Source organism: Lithobates pipiens, unplaced genomic scaffold, assembly GCF_037356315.1.
Source record: "Lithobates pipiens isolate NorthernLeopardFrog02 unplaced genomic scaffold, aLitPip1_a1.2 Scaffold_18, whole genome shotgun sequence".
In the NCBI taxonomy this organism is placed as follows: Eukaryota; Metazoa; Chordata; class Amphibia; order Anura; family Ranidae; genus Lithobates; species Lithobates pipiens.
This window is the reverse complement of record NW_027507758.1, coordinates 222410382-222428304: the sequence shown is the minus strand read 5'-3', so window position 1 is coordinate 222428304 and position 17923 is coordinate 222410382. Positions and strand designations below refer to the sequence as shown.

At 41.6% G+C, this 17923-nt stretch overlaps 1 protein-coding gene across 2 annotated transcripts in view; it reads right to left on the bottom strand.

Moving 5' to 3' along the window:
* LYST (lysosomal trafficking regulator) overlaps positions 1 to 17923 on the bottom strand; it is a 568355-nt gene that overhangs the window by 320851 nt on the left and 229581 nt on the right. For both annotated transcript variants that reach the window (XM_077486620.1, XM_077486621.1), the window contains exons 13-17: positions 17645 to 17818; positions 12303 to 12460; positions 12023 to 12213; positions 10855 to 11100; positions 9371 to 9544 (exon numbers count right to left, since the gene is read on the bottom strand). In XM_077486620.1, coding sequence (XP_077342746.1) covers positions 9371 to 9544; positions 10855 to 11100; positions 12023 to 12213; positions 12303 to 12460; positions 17645 to 17818 — 943 coding nt within the window. The remainder of the gene's footprint in view (positions 1 to 9370; positions 9545 to 10854; positions 11101 to 12022; positions 12214 to 12302; positions 12461 to 17644; positions 17819 to 17923) is intronic.

Sequence of the window (17923 nt, the reverse complement as noted above, 5' to 3'; positions counted from 1 at the left end):
GCGAAAGGGAAGCCGCCTCACTGTCAGCTTCAGGCTCAGTATATGAAAAAGTAGAGAGCAGCGGCACCCCGAGAGATCGCTCTGATGACGGAGTAGTGGTCCCTGCTAAGGTCAGGCGTACCTGACCCCATTCTTCTGTTGAGGTCCAAGAACTGCAGGGCTCTCGTATGGAGCAGAAAGCCAGTAATAGAGCTGCTCATCCTTCTGGTTAACTGGCAAGCACCAGCGGCTAGTACATCCTGGTCATAGACAAACTAGCACTACAGTATCACATGGTGACGTGGAGAGTCCCATAAGTGCAGTTCAAGATGGTGCGGTGGCTAGCACAAGTGTCCAGCTGCCACCAAGAAGACAAACACAGTCCAGTCAAGCCCATAGTGACCTTCCCGCTGCATTTGCCAATCCTAACTGGGAGCCCACCACTTCTGCAGCGTCTGCAAACCCCCATTCACTGGCCAACCCGGAATTCAGGTGGAAACAGTTGATTTTACGTCACTTGATTTTTATTCACTGTTTTTCATGGAAGATCTCTATAGATCTATTGTGGACCAAAGCAATTTGTATGCTGGTCAATGTATTGCTGCTAATCCCTATTTGACCCTTGCCAGAGATTAGAATCCTATTATGGTTTCCGAATTTAAGACCTTTCTGGGCCTAACTAAAATAAATTGAGTTGCGGTCATATTGGTCCACTGACCCAATTCACCATATGGCCCTTGGTACCCGCTTTCATGACGAGGACGCGATACAAGCAGATCTTGCGGTTCATGCATTTTAATGACAATGAACTCTGTCTGGGGTGACCCTGGATTTGATCGGCTCCACAAAATTTGGCCCCTCGTAAACCACTTCAACCAACAGTTAGCAGCCTTGTTTATTCCCGATCAAGTTGTCTGCATTGATGAGTCCCTGATTAAGTTTTCCGCCTGCTTGTCTTTCAAACAGCATCTCCCCAGCAAACGTTCCAGATATGGGGTCAAATTGTATAAGCTCTGAGACAGGGCCACAGGCTATACATAAAGTTCTATGGTTTATGAGGAGAAAGACAGTCACGTTGGGACCCCCAACTGCCCAGACTACATAGGGAGAGCTGGCAAGATTGTTTGGGACTTGGTGTCACCCTTATTTGGAAAGGGGTACCACTTGTACATCGACAATTATTACACATGTGCGCCATTTTTAAGTCACCTGTTTGATTTTGGAATTGGCGCATGTGGCACCGTGCGATCTAATCACCGGGGCTTCCCCCAGCGGCTTGTAGAATCCCAACTTAGACGGGGGAGAAAGCCTGCTTGAGATGTAATAATTTGCTTGTAGTTAAGTGGAAGGATAATCAGAATGTTTTTTGTTCTGTCCTTCCTTCACGCAGATACAACTGTCCAAATTTCAACAGCGACTGGTGTTGTTGAGAAGCCCCTCTGTGTCCATGAATACAACATTAATATGGGAGTGGTGGACTTTAACTACCAGTTGATGGTGCTGTACTTAAAGAGGAAGTAAACTCTCCCACTCTGATGCTTCTTTTCATTTAGTCCATTATAATAAGTCATTATCAGACTATAGCCACTGTAATCCAGCCCACATTGCATATTACTTACTGTTTAAAGAAACTTTAAAAAAGTTGTTTCCAGGGGTTAGGCAGCGCCATCTTAAGTATTGTTTTCTGAATCCACAGTGGAGTGTATTTCCGCCCTTACTTTGAGCACTTCCTGTACTGTTAACCAAGCCTCCTTCTCAATCTTTTTCTATGGCAACCCTGCTTCCCTGTTCATAGCTTACCGTATATACTCGAGTATAAGCCGAGATTTTCAGCCTCTTTTTTGAGGCTGAAAGTGCCCCCCTCGGCTTATACTCGAGTCATCGCTGTCTGTCTGCCCGATCAGCGTGTCGAGCAGACAGACAGCGGCCATTCTAGGATTCAAAGGCCGCGCCTCCGTCTCCGCCTTCGCCTGTGATAGGCGGAACACTGAATTTCCCAGCAGTCTGTGTTCCGCCTATCACGGACGTCCTCTCATCCTCGTCCGTAGTATGAGGATGAGCGGACGTCCATGATAGGCGGACCACTGACTGCTGGGAAATTGAGTGTTCCGCCTATCACGGACATCCGATAGGCGGAACACTCAATTTCCCAGCAGTCAGTGGGAAATTGAGTGTTCCGCCTATCACCGACGGAGGCGCGGCTTTTGAATCCTAGAATGGCCACCGACGAAGAGCTGCGGGACGGGCCGGGACGCAGGCCGGGACGGGACGCAGGCCGGGACGGGACGCAGGCCGGGACGGGACGCAGGCCGGGACGGACACAGGCTGGACGGACACAGGCTGGACGGACACAGGCAGGCTGGACACAGGTAGGCTGCACGGACACACACACACACACACACACGGATGCATGCACACACAGGGATGGATGGACACACACGGATGCATGGACACACACACACACACACACACACACACACACGGATGCATGCACACACACAGGGATGGATGGACACACACACACACGGATGCATGGACACACACACACACACACGGATGCATGGACACACACACACACGGATGCATGGACACACACACACACGGATGCATGGACACACACAGGGATGGACGACACACAGGGATGGACAGGCATGTCTCACCCTCGGCTTATACACGAGTCAATAATTTTTTCCAGTTTTTTGGGGGTAAATTGGGGACCTCGGCTTATATTCGGGTCGGCCTATACTCGAGTATATACGGTACTTGTTTATTTCATAGTATTTACTTGTGCAGATGTCTAATGTTTCCCTTTGTCAGACTTATCAGTTTCAGCTGATAAGACTGCAGTAATGGCCAAGCTTAGACTGTATGTCATGTCACATGATCACATGGTGTGTAGGAGGAAGCTTTGAGTGATTAGCAGAGTTAAGAGCTGTGCAGTAGGAAGTCCTGATAACAGATAAGACAGAGAGTGTACCTTAAATCAGGGGAGATCTGGGCATGCTCAGTGACTTCATTCTACAGAACAAAAAGGATTACAACAACACTAAGCAAGTAAGGAGATATCTACAAGCAGTGTTCATTAGGGTTTTTTATGCTGATTTACATGGGACAAAGTTGTGGGGGAGGGTTTACAACCACTTTAAGTGCCCGTAAAGCCAGACACAGGTATACAGGTATACAAAAAAGGGTCTGTATATCTATTTCAATTGGCTCTGCTGAACCTTTATGTGCAATACAAAGCATCAGGACGAACTGGATCCTTCCTTAAATTTCAGGAAGAGATCATCACAGTCCTTCTGTTTCCAGACGGTGCTGTGCCCCAACTTCCCAATGCAAATGCAGTGAGCCGGCTGCATGAGAGGCATTTTATGTATGTCCTCCCTGGTACCCCTACCCAATGAGCACCCCAAACATGTTGGGTCTGTAGCAAGTGTGGATATAGGCGTGACACTCACTATTATTGTCCCGCCTGTCTTGGCCAACTTGGTCTCTGCATCGGTGAATGGGCAGACTTTGTGCAGGGACAGTTCTACGCACGGGAAACATGCGCCCCTTGACAGGCATACTATAGACACCCCCCAGGTATGAAATTTAAAGGAATATTACACTTTTATTGTTTCACTTTAATCATCATTAAAACCACTGCTCCCGAAAAAACTGCAGTTTTTAAAACTTTTTTTTGCATTGATACAAACACTTTTTAGGACAGTAACTTGCATATTAGACTATAAAATTAGCACTTTAGATTTCTCCCATAGACTTGTACAGTGTTCTGCAGCTTTTTGAATTTGCCACGAACAACCCAAATTAAATGGGTTTGACTCCAACTCGAAGCTCATCCCTAATCATGGGTAGTAATTTTAGCAGTAGACCTCCTCTGTAAATCTAAAGTGGTAACCTGTAAAGGCTTTTAAAAATGTAGGCAGTTTATCGCCGCTGCACTGTTGTGCGCAATCTTAAAGCATGTCGTTTTTGGTATCTATGTACTCTGCATAACATCTTTTATATTTTACAAAGCATTTGGCCAATATAGTGTGTTTTAGTGCATTCAAATAAAAAAAAAAAAAAAAAAAGTTTTTCCAAAAAAATTGCGTTTAAAAAAGAAAAACGCTACGCAAATACTGTGTGAAAAAAAAATTGCAACACCCACCATTTTAATCTGTAGGGCCTTCGCTTTAAAAAAATAAAATAAAAAATTCTATATATATAATTATTATTATATTATATATACATTTTTTTTTTGGGGGGGGGGGGGATTCAAGGTAATTTTCTAGCAAAAAAAAAAAGATTTTGTCATGTAAACAAAATGTGTCAGAAAGGGCTTCGTCTTCAAGTTGTTAGAAGAGTGGGTGATGAATGGCATAAGCCTCTAATGTGGTGCATAAAATGCCAAGACAGTTCAATGAATCCCATTTTGGAAAGTAGACACCTAAGCTATTTGCTGAGGCATGTTGAGTCCATGGAATATTTTAGAAAGACCACATGTGAGAACTTTTGGGAGCCTAGCCTTGTGCAGGACCCAAAAAAACAACCATCAGGATTTCTAAGGGCGTACATTTTTTAAGTCACTCCTCACTACCTATAACAGATTCGGAGGCCACGAAATGCCAAGATATCCCAATTTTGGAAAGTAGACACCCCAAGCTATGTGCTGAGAGGCATATTGAGTCCATGTACTATTTTAGATTTGTCACTAAATTATATAGTGCTCAAACGTGTCATGGGTATATGTGGAATTACACCCCAAAATACATTCTGCTGCTTCTCCTGACTACGAGGATAGCAGAGCCTAGCCGTGTACAGGACCCCAAAAACCAATCACCGCTTTCAGAATGTCTAAGGGTATAATGTGGCGATTCCACATTCTCACTACCTATTACAGTTTGGGAGGCCCTGAAATGTCAAGATAAAAAGAAAAATGTATTTTTCTTTTTTCAATTTTCAAAACTTAGTGACAAAAGTGAGATCTGCAAAAGTACTCACCATGCATCTCAGCAAATAGCTTGGGGTGTCTACGTTCCAAAATGGGGTCATTTGGGGGGTTTTGTGCCATCTTGTCATTGCATGGCTTCTGAAATTGATAGGTAGTGGAGTGAAACCAAAAATTTAACCCTTAAAAAGCCTGAAAGTGGTGCTTGGTTTTCAGGGTCCTGTATATGGCTAGACTGGCAAAAAAAAAAAAAAAAAAGCAGTATCCCCGTACTCAGGAGAAACAGCAGAATGTATTTTTGGGTGCCCCAGAAGAAGTCCTCTTAGTGATGAAACCGGTCGGGTAAAGGACGTTTCCTGCTATCGCATTCCCATTTACAGTATCTGGATGTTTTTATGACGGCCGCCTATGTTGCATACAAAATGCTGTTTTTTAGCTGAACAAATCTAAGCGCAATACCTTTTATTAAATTAGGAATTATACATTATCCGGCCTCTTCTTCATATGCATGGTTAAATCTGGTCGTGGGGTGAATGGAGCCTGGTCTGATTACCCAATGAAAGTTCTTAATTTGTTCTGAAGACGCATCTCCAGCTGATGGTTTTTGCAAAGATTACTACAGCAAGCCTATTTGACCCTCTGTAATAAAGGGTCCAGGCTCCCTGGTAAGAATCTATATTGCTTGAGGTGGCGGTATAAGCACGAGGTAGAAGGTCTTCTGGATTCATCTGCAATTTCACGGATTTGTGTTTTTCTACAATTGGACTATTTTTCTATCAACACTTTATGAGCAATTTTATGTTTAGCACAACACAGTTTTTGTACATGCTATGTAATGGTTTTAGATCACACTTTAGTGGTACTGCTGACAATGTAAACTGTAATGGTTTAATTTTATGTGTAGGATATTTTTTTTGTATGCAATAATAATTCAGAAACCTGTTTTAGTAATGGAGGGAAGTTAGCTGAGTATAAGTCAGTTATCTTAGGAGTGAGTTGTATTCCTAGGTATGGAGGTCTATGAGGTGTCCAAGAGAAGGGAAGTGAATAGCAAGCTGAAGGTCTGAAGAAGGCAAGGAAAAGTGGAGTACAGTCGATTTTTGATAGTTAACTGTTAAGCCTGAAATGTGTGCAAAATGGTTTAGAACAGAGGGATTAGGTGCTGTGATATGGGGACGTGACAAAGAATAAGAGGTCATCTGCAAAAAGACATACTTTATTACGGTCTGTCATCGTTTCATGTGCGAGGCTTTTTAAATAAAATTTGATTTTGTTGTTAAACTCTACACCATGCGATTTGCGCTTTTGTTCCTTTTTGATGTGGAGCGCTGCTGAATCAGACAATGGCAAAACATTCTAGCCGTGTAACAGCCAGGCGCTAATAATCTTGCTTCCCCAAGTTCTAAATCTCTGGTAAGGAGCTCTGGAGCCGTGGTGGCACATCTGTGGAGCACAACTTGGTTGCAGTGTTTTACTTAACAGGATTTGATTGCAAGATTTGCTGCTCAATTGAGACTTTGCATACATACAGTATTACTTTGACACATTTTCTATTTTCCAAAATATTAACTTATGAATGCAATTTTTCTTTTACTTGCATGATCCTTTTTGTCACTTTAAGTATTTGTCCATTTCATTTAAAGAATTAACGTATCTACTTCTATTTTATTTAAAATGTTTACAGCCTAGCATTAGTGTGCTGTGGTTTTGATTTTGTTTTGGTACACCAAGCACAGGCACTTTTCTCAGTTTTTCAAAGTAATACATATATTCTTTAAGGAAGAACAAGGCAGTCTTGCAAAAATAATTTTTTCTTTAACTGGTTGCTGACCGCCGGCCATCAGATGACGGCCAGGCAGCGTACCTATTGTGGTGGGCGGCTGTCATATGACATCCTCCCATTTAAACAGGGAATGCGCGCAATCGTGTGCATCCCTGTTCCTTCGGTGGCGGCGTGTCACGGAGACACCGCTCGCCACCGAGGGTGGTTAACAGCCATTGGGCATGGCTGTTTACCACGTGATCGGCCGTGATGAAGTCACGGCCGATCACAGATGGTTACACCCCCACTGTGCACGGCACGTGCGAGCTGCAGGTCAGTGGCGTCGTGTTCCCGGGAACACTGCTCATCACCGACGCTGGTAAACAGCCATTGGCTGGCTGTTTACCCACGTGATCAGCTGTGATCCTTTCACAGCTGATCACTAAAGGTAAACAAACCGCGGTAACGAGATGTTACCGGGTTCTCCTCCTCACACACTGAGCGTGTGTGAGGAGGAGATTGCGGTAACATCTCCTTACCGCTTACAGTACACACAAATCACACGGATTGCCCCCCCCCCAATAAAGAGGACCTGTCACTCACAGTCCATCAGAGTATCCGAGTACCTGTCACAGTCCATCAGAGTACCCGAGTACCTGTCACAGCCCATCAGAGTACCCGAGTACCTGTCACAGCCCATCAGAGTACCCGAGTACCTGTCACAGCCCATCAGAGTACCCGAGTACCTGTCACAGCCCATCAGAGTACCCAAGTACCTGTCACAGCCCATCAGAGTACCCAAGTACCTGTCACAGCCCATCAGAGTACCCAAGTACCTGTCACAGTCCATCTGAGTACCTGTCCCAGTCCATCCAAGTACCCGTGTACCTGTCCCAGTCCATCCGAGTACCTGTCCCAGTCCATCCGAGTAACCGAGTACCTGTCCCAGTCCCAGTCCATCCGAATAACCGAGTACCTGTCCCAGTCCATCCGAGTAACCGAGTACCTGTCCCAGTCCATCAGAGTAACCGAGTACCTGTCCCAGTCCATCAGAGTAACCGAGTACCTGTCCCAGTCCATCCGAGTAACCGAGTACCTGTCCCAGTCCATCCGAGTAACCGAGTACCTGTCCCAGTCCATCCGAGTAACCGAGTACCTGTCCCAGTCCATCCGAGTAACCGAGTACCTGTCCCAGTCCATCCGAGTAACCGAGTACCTGTCCCAGTCCATCCGAGTACCCGTCCCAGTCCATCCGAGTACCCGAGTACCTGTCCCAGTCCATCTGAGAACCAGAGTACTTGTCCCAGTTCATCTGTGTACCTGAATACCTGTCACAGTACACCTGAGTACCTATCACCGCCCTTCAGAGTACCCAAATACCAGTCACTAGGCCATCAGAGAACCTGAGTATCCAATTGCAGCCCATGCCTCATAGAATATAGGTTGGGGTGTTTGCTTTCCAAAATGGGGTCATTTTGTGGGTAATTTCACTGTCCTGGTGTTCCACGATCTTCAAAGTGTGATGGGTAGGAATGAAATGAGATGTGTAGTTTATGCTCCTAGAACGCCTGAAGGTACTACTTCAATGTTCGGCCTCTCTATGTGGCCAGGCTGTGTAAAAGTCCTACACATGTGGTATCTCCATACTCGGGAGGAGTAGCAGAATGTGTTTTGGGGTGTCATTTTTGCTATATACATGCTATCTGTTAGAAATATCTTATAAATTGACAACTTTGTGTAGAAAAAAATAAAAATGCGTTTTAATTTTTTCCACATTTTCCAAAAACTTCTGGAAAAAAATGAACCGTTCAAAAGACTCATAGATTATACGTTGGGGTGTTTTCTTTCCAAAATGGGGTCATTTTATGGGCAATTCCATTGTCCTGGTATTCCAGGGCCTTCAAAAGTGTAATAGGCGGCTGTGAAATGAGATGTGTCTTTTTGGTGCTCTGTATGTGGCCATGCTGTGTAAAAGTCTCACACGTGGTATCGCCATACTCAGGAAGAGTATACCATTTATTCTGTAATTTGTCCTGCTTAACCATTTCAAAAGAGGGCACTTTCCTCCCTTCCTGCCCAGGACAAGTTTCAGCTTTCAGTGCTGCAACACTTTGAATACACAATTGCGGAGTCAGGACACTGTTGTCAAACTACATTTTTATACGTTTCTTCCCACAAACAGAGTTTTCTTTTGGTGGTATTTGATCACCACTGGGGTTTTTATTTTTCGCTAAACAAACTAAAAAAAGTCCAAAATTATGGAAAATAAAGTTTTTCTTCATTTCTGTTAGGCACTGATAAGGTGGCACTGATGAGGAGGCACTAATAGGTATAAATGATGGGTACGGATATGCAGCACTGACAGGCAGAACTGATGGGCACTACTTATAGGCACGGATTGGCATCTGTGAAGGGCACTGACAGGTGTTACTGGTGGGCATTGATTAGCAGCTGATGGGCACCCCTGATGGGGGCTGAAACGATAATCAATGCACTGATTATCAGGACAGACCCTCCCCTCTGACAGGAGAGCCACCAATCGGCTCTATCAGCACGAAGAGAGGAAAGCCGTTTACGGTCACTTCCTGGTTACACACTGTGATTGGTCATAGCTGATCACATGGTAAAGAGCCTATGATCCATTTTGCATTAACTATCACCTTACATTTATTAAAGTGCTTACCAAAAGCACCTACCTTTAAAGTATGAAATCCGACAATGCATTTAGGACGTACTAAAACTTGGTGAATCATTGAATAAAGATCACAATTTTTGCTCTCTTGAATTCTCTGCTGGTTGTATTTGGTTAAGGACAATATTATCTCCAATCCCATTGATTGAGTCTTTTCACAGCTGCTGATCTCCACAGTCTAAAATATGGGAAAGGTTAAAATGCAGTATTATTATTAAGCAATACTTTGAAAATAATAAGAAATCACAGAAATACACAAAGCAAAACCATCTTTTAACTGCAATTAAAATCATTGCTCCTAACACAAGTATTCACTGTTCAGTACATGCTCAAATCATCTATAATTCTGGTTAGCTGCTTAAGCACTTCAGCCCCGGAGGATTTTACCCCCTTCCTTACCAGAGCACTTTTTGTGATTTGCCACTGCGTCGCTAACAATTGCGAGGTCATGCGACGTTGCACCCAAACAAAATGTATGTCCTTTTTTCCCCCACAAATAGAGCTTTATTTTGGTGGTATTTGATTACCTCTGCGGTTTTTATTTTTTGCGCTATAAACAAAAAAATGTAACAATTTTGAAAAAAAAAAAAAAAAAAAAAAAACAATATTTTTTAATTTTTGGTAGAATAAATATCCAATTTTGAAAAAAAAAGAACCATTTTTTTCCTCAGTTTAGGCCGATACGTATTCTTCTACATATTTTTTGTTTAAAAAAAATCACAATTGGCAATTATTGCTTTGGGCAAAAGTTATAATAGGGGGTAGATTTATGGCTTTTTTTCTTTTTACTAGTAATGGCGGCGATCTGCGATTTTTTTTCGTGACTGCGACATTATGGCGGACACATCAGACACTTCTGACACATTTTTGGGACCATTCACATTTACACAGCGATCGTGCTATAAAATTGCACTGATTACTGTGTAAATGTGACTGGCAGGGAAGGGGTTAACACCAGGGGGCGCTGCAGGGGTTAATGTGTTCCCTATGGGAGTGATTCTAACTATGAGGGGAGGGGACTCACAAGGGGAGGAGACCGATCGGTGTTCCTCTGTACTGGGAACACACCATCGGTCTCCTCTCCACTGACAGGATGTGGATCTGTGTGTTTGCATACACAGATCCACGGCCCTGCTGTGTTCCTGGGCAATCGTGGGTGCCCAGCGGACATTGCGGCCGCCAGGCATACGCACCGGGTTCTGAGCGATGCCGTGCGCGCACCCCCTAGGCTGACAGGCTATAAAGTGGTTCAGAAAGCATAATTATTTTTAACCTTCATGTACATTAGGCTTAAAAAAAAATCTTCCAGAGTCAGCTCCCCCAAATACTTACCTGGTTCCTCTTTTGATCCAGTGCTGTGCCCAAGAGCAGCATTGCTGCTTTCTCGCTCTCCTCACAGGCAGAGGCAGCAGCGGGAGACATACGATAAACAAACATTTCATTAACAATAACCATTTAATGCATTATAAAATGATCACTAAAATGTACCCGTGCAAACAAATACACCATGGCTCCAATTCCTCCAATCTCATGCAGAACACTGTGTATGTTTCTTTCAAAACATGGTTGCAGCATTTTCAGTGCTTGGGAATCCAGAGATTTGTTAGACACTTCCTTTGCACTGAATGGTCTTTGAGATGATGCAAGTTTCATACTTCCTTTAATTCTGATTACTGGCTCATAAATTGTGTACTGAGTTGGACTGTGCATATCATACACGATAGCTAGACTATCCTGAAAAAAATAAATATATATATATATATATATAAGCAATGTTTTCTGAAATAAATATAACACAGCATTAAAATATTTAAGTCAAGAACCTTATAGCGTGAAAACTTATATAAGGAATTCTCATCTGATTTAAAAGTACTGTTTACGGTATGCTTTATACACAAGCTACCAAAGTAATTTAAAAACCTGTGCGCACTCCTCATGTTAAAAGACCACTCTTTAGCATTTGAAGCTGCTCTAATCAATTGTCATCTTAAACCTGAACTCTGGGAACTAGACAGAACCCCTACTGTGGGGGTGTGGGGCTGAGTTTAGCTTACTAAACCCATCACTTCTATGCCTAAAGACTATTCAGGCGCAATCCGGAGCCTAAGTGTCTGCGGTTAACTCTAGAATACATGGATATTGCATAAGAAATGAACAGCTAAATTGCAAGGCCCCATGCCAACTTCCACAAGGTCATGGGATCCATGGGTTACTCACTACTTACCAGCTGATTTTGATTGCCTCCTTCTTGAATTGCTACATGGTCTACTCCCCAGTTATCCCTGGACAAAACAGCTGAAAAGGGTATTTGGTGAAATCCTTCTCTCCTCTCAGCCCCCTGCTTCCCTTTACTTATTATACCTAATCCCCTCCCTATATCCTCTATTCTTCCCCCTATACAACCTTTATTCCTTTGCCCCCCCCCCCTTCTCTACTATCTTGTTGTATGTTAATTAGGGTTGCACCTCATGATACTAAATGCTACTGTTTGTATGTGTATGTCAATAGACAATTATGTGGTTGCATTGTTCACCTGCAAATTGTGTGGCTGTTGACTATAAAGCCTCTGTATTACTTCCTACCAAAAAATTGTCTAAGATATAAGAAAAACAGACCTTCAGAACATCAGTCAAATCCATAATAAGTTGAAACTTACTGCTAACAAGCTCATGTCACTTCCTCTGCTTTTCATTAAAAATTCACAGATTGGCTCATTCTGAAGAATTTCTCTAGAAATGTACTTGCAATGATCAGTATTACGGTTGCCATACTTGCAAGTCATTAATGATGTAAAATCTGGACCTTGACAATAAAGCTCAAATGCTTCTTCTGCACCAAGACTTGGACCTAAAAATAAATCAATCCTTTACCGTTATGTATTTATTGTGAAAAGTACATTAAAAACACACATTTATTTTATTTAGCAGCAAATTCACCATTAAATAGCAGCAAATTTCCCAAACTCATCTGTCCTACTATAACAATGGTATCTTCTTGAGATATTTGATGTCCAACCATACAAAAAGTTCTGTTGCTGTCAGATGATAAGCTTCCTTTCCGTGGAGGATTATATTCTACAGTGACTTCGGCTTTCCTGTTATACAAATATTAACAGAATAAATTAAATATGAACAAAAAACATACTGCTTGCATTAATATTTCCCGCAATGCTGAAAGAGATGAGCCTGATAAATCCAAAAGGTAAAATGGTGCACTCTTCCCAGAGTTAGCGCAGATGTCTCTTATACCAATTCAGGTTAATCGTTTCACCATAAAAAACACAAAGGAATGCTCTGCATAATGTAATACTGTATTTATTGGAGATTCAACCCCCCCATATAAATGTACTTACACGATAAACAAAATAAAAGAGCATTTGAATCAGCAACTATTCAATATATTAAACATATCAGGTTAGTTTATGAAGGTTTAGTAAGTGGTTGGCTGTTGCTGAAACCCCAGTTTAACCATGCTATTTCTTTGATATTTAAAATAAGTGTTTGGAATAGTTTTACTGTTTTTTCTCTCTTTTGGGTTATTGTAATGTTTTTTAATATTGTTCTGCGCTGCGTGCATATGGTGTATACAGCAGTAATTTTATTAATATTTGTATGTATTAGTTTGTACACAAACCTTTGATAGATTTTCTATTTTAATTGTATTAGAATGCATCCATATCACAGCTTCTGGTTATTGTGGGCCTGTGCATATGCGGATCTGGGTTTAGCCAGGCCAGTGTATGCTTTTGCTCATGATTCAGAACTTAACTGAGTACCTGTGCATCTTTGCAATAGAATCTGCATAGGTTTTTAAAAAATTACGAGGGGCATTGTGTGTATGGAGTCAATGCCGTGATGCAGGCTGCAGTAATGGATGTCATTGCATGTCTTCCTGTGTCACGCCGACTGGATGTTTCATTTAAAACATTTACGTTGTCGTTTTTATATGTGGTTTAGGGTTTATATTGATTGCATAGCTGTGTTCCACGATACTGGTGGCAGAATCAGTGCCTTCTGGGGGTCTCCGTCATTGTTGTTGGTCGGGTGTAAAGGTCACTAAGTGTGTTTATTTACAAATGCTTTCTGATCAAGTTTGGTCCCCAGAGGCATTGGTGGTGTTTTGCCGCATCAGATTGCTGGGTTACTGGCCCGCCCTGTTTTGGTATTTAACCACTTGCTTACTGGGCACTTAAACCCCCCTCAGTCCCAGACCAATTTTCAGCTTTCAGCGCTGATGCACTTTGAATGACAATTACACGGGCATACAACACTGTACCCAAATGAAATTTTTATAATTTTTTTCCCACAAATAGAGCTTTCTTTTGGTGGTATTTAATTACAGCTCGGAGTTTTATTTTTTGCTAAACAAACAAAAAAAGATGAAAAAAAAAATCATGTTTAATAGTTTGTTATAAAATTTTGCAAAAGGGTCATTTTTCTCCTTCATTGAAGTGCGCTGATGAGGCGGCACTGATAGGCTGCACTGGTGGGCACTGATGGGCTGCATTGGTGGGCACTGATGGGCTGCACTGGTGGGCACTGATGGGCATAGTTAAGGCGGCACTAATAGGCACAGATAAGGCGGCACCGATGGGCACAGATAAGGCGGCACTGATGGGCAAAGATGGGCACAGATAAGGTGGCATGGATGGGTGGCACAGATGGGTGGCACGGATGGGCACTGATAGGTACCACTGATAGATGGGACTGATGGGCACTGATAGGTGGCACTGTTAGGTGGCTCTGATAGGAGGCACTGCAGGGCACTGGTAGATGACACTGATAGGTACGGATATGTGGCACTGGGGTGCAGCACCTTTGAGGCAGGTTGTGGGCACTGCTGGGTGGCACTGTGGGCACTGCTGGGTGGCACTTTTTTTAATGTGGCACTGGCAGGGGGCAGGTGAACACTGGCAGGGCTGGCCATGATCGGGACTGATGTCCCGATCACGGCCGCCGGTGATCGGCTTTTTTTTTCTCCTCGCGCTGACAGAGCGAGGAGGAATAATAGCCAATTACCGGCTCCATTATATCACATGATCAGCTGTCATTGGCTGACAGCTGATCACGCGATAAGGGGTCGGGATCGACCCCTTGCACGGATCGGTGATCAGGCGAGTCTCGTAGACTCGCCGATCACAGGAGAGCACGGGACTACGTCTATTGACGTCATCCCGGAAAAGGAGATCCGCGATGTAGCCGTCATTTGGCTATAGCGCGGATCTCAAGTGGTTAATGGACGAGCTGTTCCGTGTAGCCACGCCCTTTGATGAAGATGTGATGACGAAACGCGTTAGGGCGTGACCACGCGGCTCTCCTGTCCATCACATCGTTTTTCATTCCGGGACTCACCGCGATCAGCGAATCAGAGCATTCCAGGAAGTGATGAGCTGACAATACGATTACAACACATAGGCTTATTCAAAAACGCTGTTTTATTTTGTTTATTGTGCAATTACATTTATATGCAGGGGTTGAATCTCCAACAAATAAATACAGTATTACGCTATGCAGGGCATTCCTTTGTGTTTTTTATGGTGAAACGATTAACCTGAATTGGTATAAGAGACATCTTCAGTAACTCTGGGAAGAGTGCTCCATTTACCTTTGGATTTATCAGTCTCATCTCTTTCAGCATTGCGTTGAGTGCATCACCATAGGGGTGCTCTCGAGGTGGATTGGTGAGGATGCAATGCATGAACTTATGTTTTCGGATGTTATGCAGCACTTCACCTCCCTCTAACATTTCTGCATGGACTTGTTTATTCAACTGATTTGATGTGTGGAAACTCTTTATAGCCCACTGAAATTCATATAACTGCATATATGTAATTTTAGACATGTATTAGCGCTGTTAGATGCTGTCTTTTGTCTCTGCATTGTTGTTTTATAGTCTTGATTTTTAATAATAGCTGCTGCAGTATACAAACTATCCACTGAGAGCTAGGGATTGGCCGCATTTGTTGTGACTGATATTTTTTATTAAATCAATTTAAATCATTATTAAGATTGGACACAGCCGCGCTTATGTAGTACAGGAAATAGAAAAAATATAATAATAAAAACACACATATGTATATATATATACCGTATATATATATATATATATATATATATATATATATATATATATATACCGTATATATATATATGTGTGTGTTGCAGCCCCCCAACCAATAAATCCCCACAAGAGTTTTCACAAATAGTTAATAATCTCAAAAAAATGGGGTGACCGGTGCTACCTAATATTAGAGAGGAGGACCACCGTTGTTTCCACCAGACCAAGAGTCACCTCAAATCAATAGATTGTTAATATACATAAACCTTTCTATGTTAGTTGAGATTATTCTAATAATCACAATATAAATTCAATAAATTGTGAGAAAAGACCTACAAATGCCCATATAAAGTGCTTTTGTGCAAAAATAAGTGCAACATATGATACTTAATGCGACTGACGCTAAAATTCCCACAATTCCCACTGTGTGTTGAATTTTTAAACACTAATAAACTACAAACAATCAAATAATCAAATTAAAGTGCAAACATATGAAAAAACACACGGTATGGCTATAAAATTTATAACCATATACTCCAAACCTCCTATATCTAATGGTGCAAAATCGCAAAAGGAAGCATCCAATATGGATATGTATGCTTGGGATATATATCAAACAACTTTCTTATATATCATAAACAAAGAAATATATCAACAATTATGTGCATAAAAAAAAAAAAAATTATGATAAAAATTTAAATATATATTTTTTTTAAGAATGAACAATAAAACAAAATTAAAGAAAAAAAGAAAAAAAAAGAGCAAGAAGTCTATTAATGTCCACAGGTGAAAAATTAGAAAATTAAATAAAAAAATAAAAAAATCCTCAGTTGTGCAAATCCAGCAGAAAAAAGGTGACCTTAGTGCTTGCAATATATTCTTCAGGTGACTGCGTGCTCCCCCACAAGGTTCCCCACTCACCAGAAAGATACACCCCTACAGGGGTACTGTGCCTTTAGATTAGCCTTCATGCGATTCCGGCTCTCAGGCCCATATACGATATCCAAAAAGAGAGTCCAGTTTATTCCCACCGCGCCGTCCACACTTCTCAGAGAAGTACCCCTGTAGGCATCTATCTTATAGTGTATCTTTCTGGTGAGTGGGGAACCTTGTGGGGGAGCACGCAGTCACCTGAAGAATATATTGCAAGCACTAAAGTCACCTATTTTCTGCTGGATTTGCACAACCGAGGATTTTTTGATTTTTTATTAAAATTTTCTAATTTTTCACCTGTGGACATTAATAGACCTCTTGCTCTTTTTTTCCTTTTTTTCTTTAATTTTGTTTTATTGTTCATTCTTAAAAAAAAACTATTTTAATTTTTATCATAATTTTTATTTTTTATGCACATAACTGATATATTTCTTTGTTTATGATATATAAGAAAGTTGTTTGATATATATCCCACGCATACACATCCATATTGGATGCTTCCTTTTGCGATTTTGCACCATTAGATATAGGAGGTTTGGAGTATATGGTTATAAATTTTATAGCCATACCGTGTGTTTTTTCATATGTTTGCACTTTAATTTGATTATTTCATTGTTTGTAGTTTATTAGCGTTGAAAAATTCAACACACATGGGGAATTGTGTGAATTTTAGCGTCATCCGCATTACGTATCATATGTTGCACTTATTTTTGCACAAAAGCACTTTATATGGGCATTTGTAGGTCTTTTCTCACAATTTATTGAATTTATATTGTGATTATTAGAATACTCTCAACATAGAAAGGTTTATGCATATTAACAATCTACTGATTTGAGGTGACACTTGGTCTGGTGGAAACAACGGTGGTCCTCCTCTCTAATATTAGGTAGCGCCGGACACCCCATTTTTTTGAGATTATTAACAATTTAAATCATTATTTTCTAGAAGTAGATGCTACACAGTATGAAATTACACACCATGCCAGAACCACAAGCAGAAAACATACCACCGAATTACATGATCAACTATAACTATAGTGGTGTCACCTATATTCCCGAATACTGCTTATTACCATACCTCCTAAAACAGGAGAAAGGTTAGGAGAGGTGTGTGTGTGTGTGTGTGTGTGTGTGTGTGTGTGTGTGTGTGTGTGTGTGTGTGTGTGTGTGTGTGTGTGTGTGTGTGTGTGTGTGTGTATATATATATATATATATATATATATATATATATATATATATATATATATCTCCCCATCTATCTCAACAACTCCAAAAACCTGCAACATACCTTTGTCCAGAGACCCACATCAGTATTTTGCTGTAGACTTTATTCTTACTTTCAGGCAGCTCTTTGTATGTGAAAGCCAAATGCTGCCAATTTCCAGGATGTAAAACATTTTCTTGTGTTTCAACTTGTGCCAGAAGAATGCATTTTAAGTCATCGCTTACATGTGTGCACAGCCTTTAAAATAGAGAACAACATTTTATCATCCTTAGCGATCCGAACATTGGCACTTCATCATCATACTTCATCGGTGAACTGTTTTTAAATCCTATTAGATGAGCC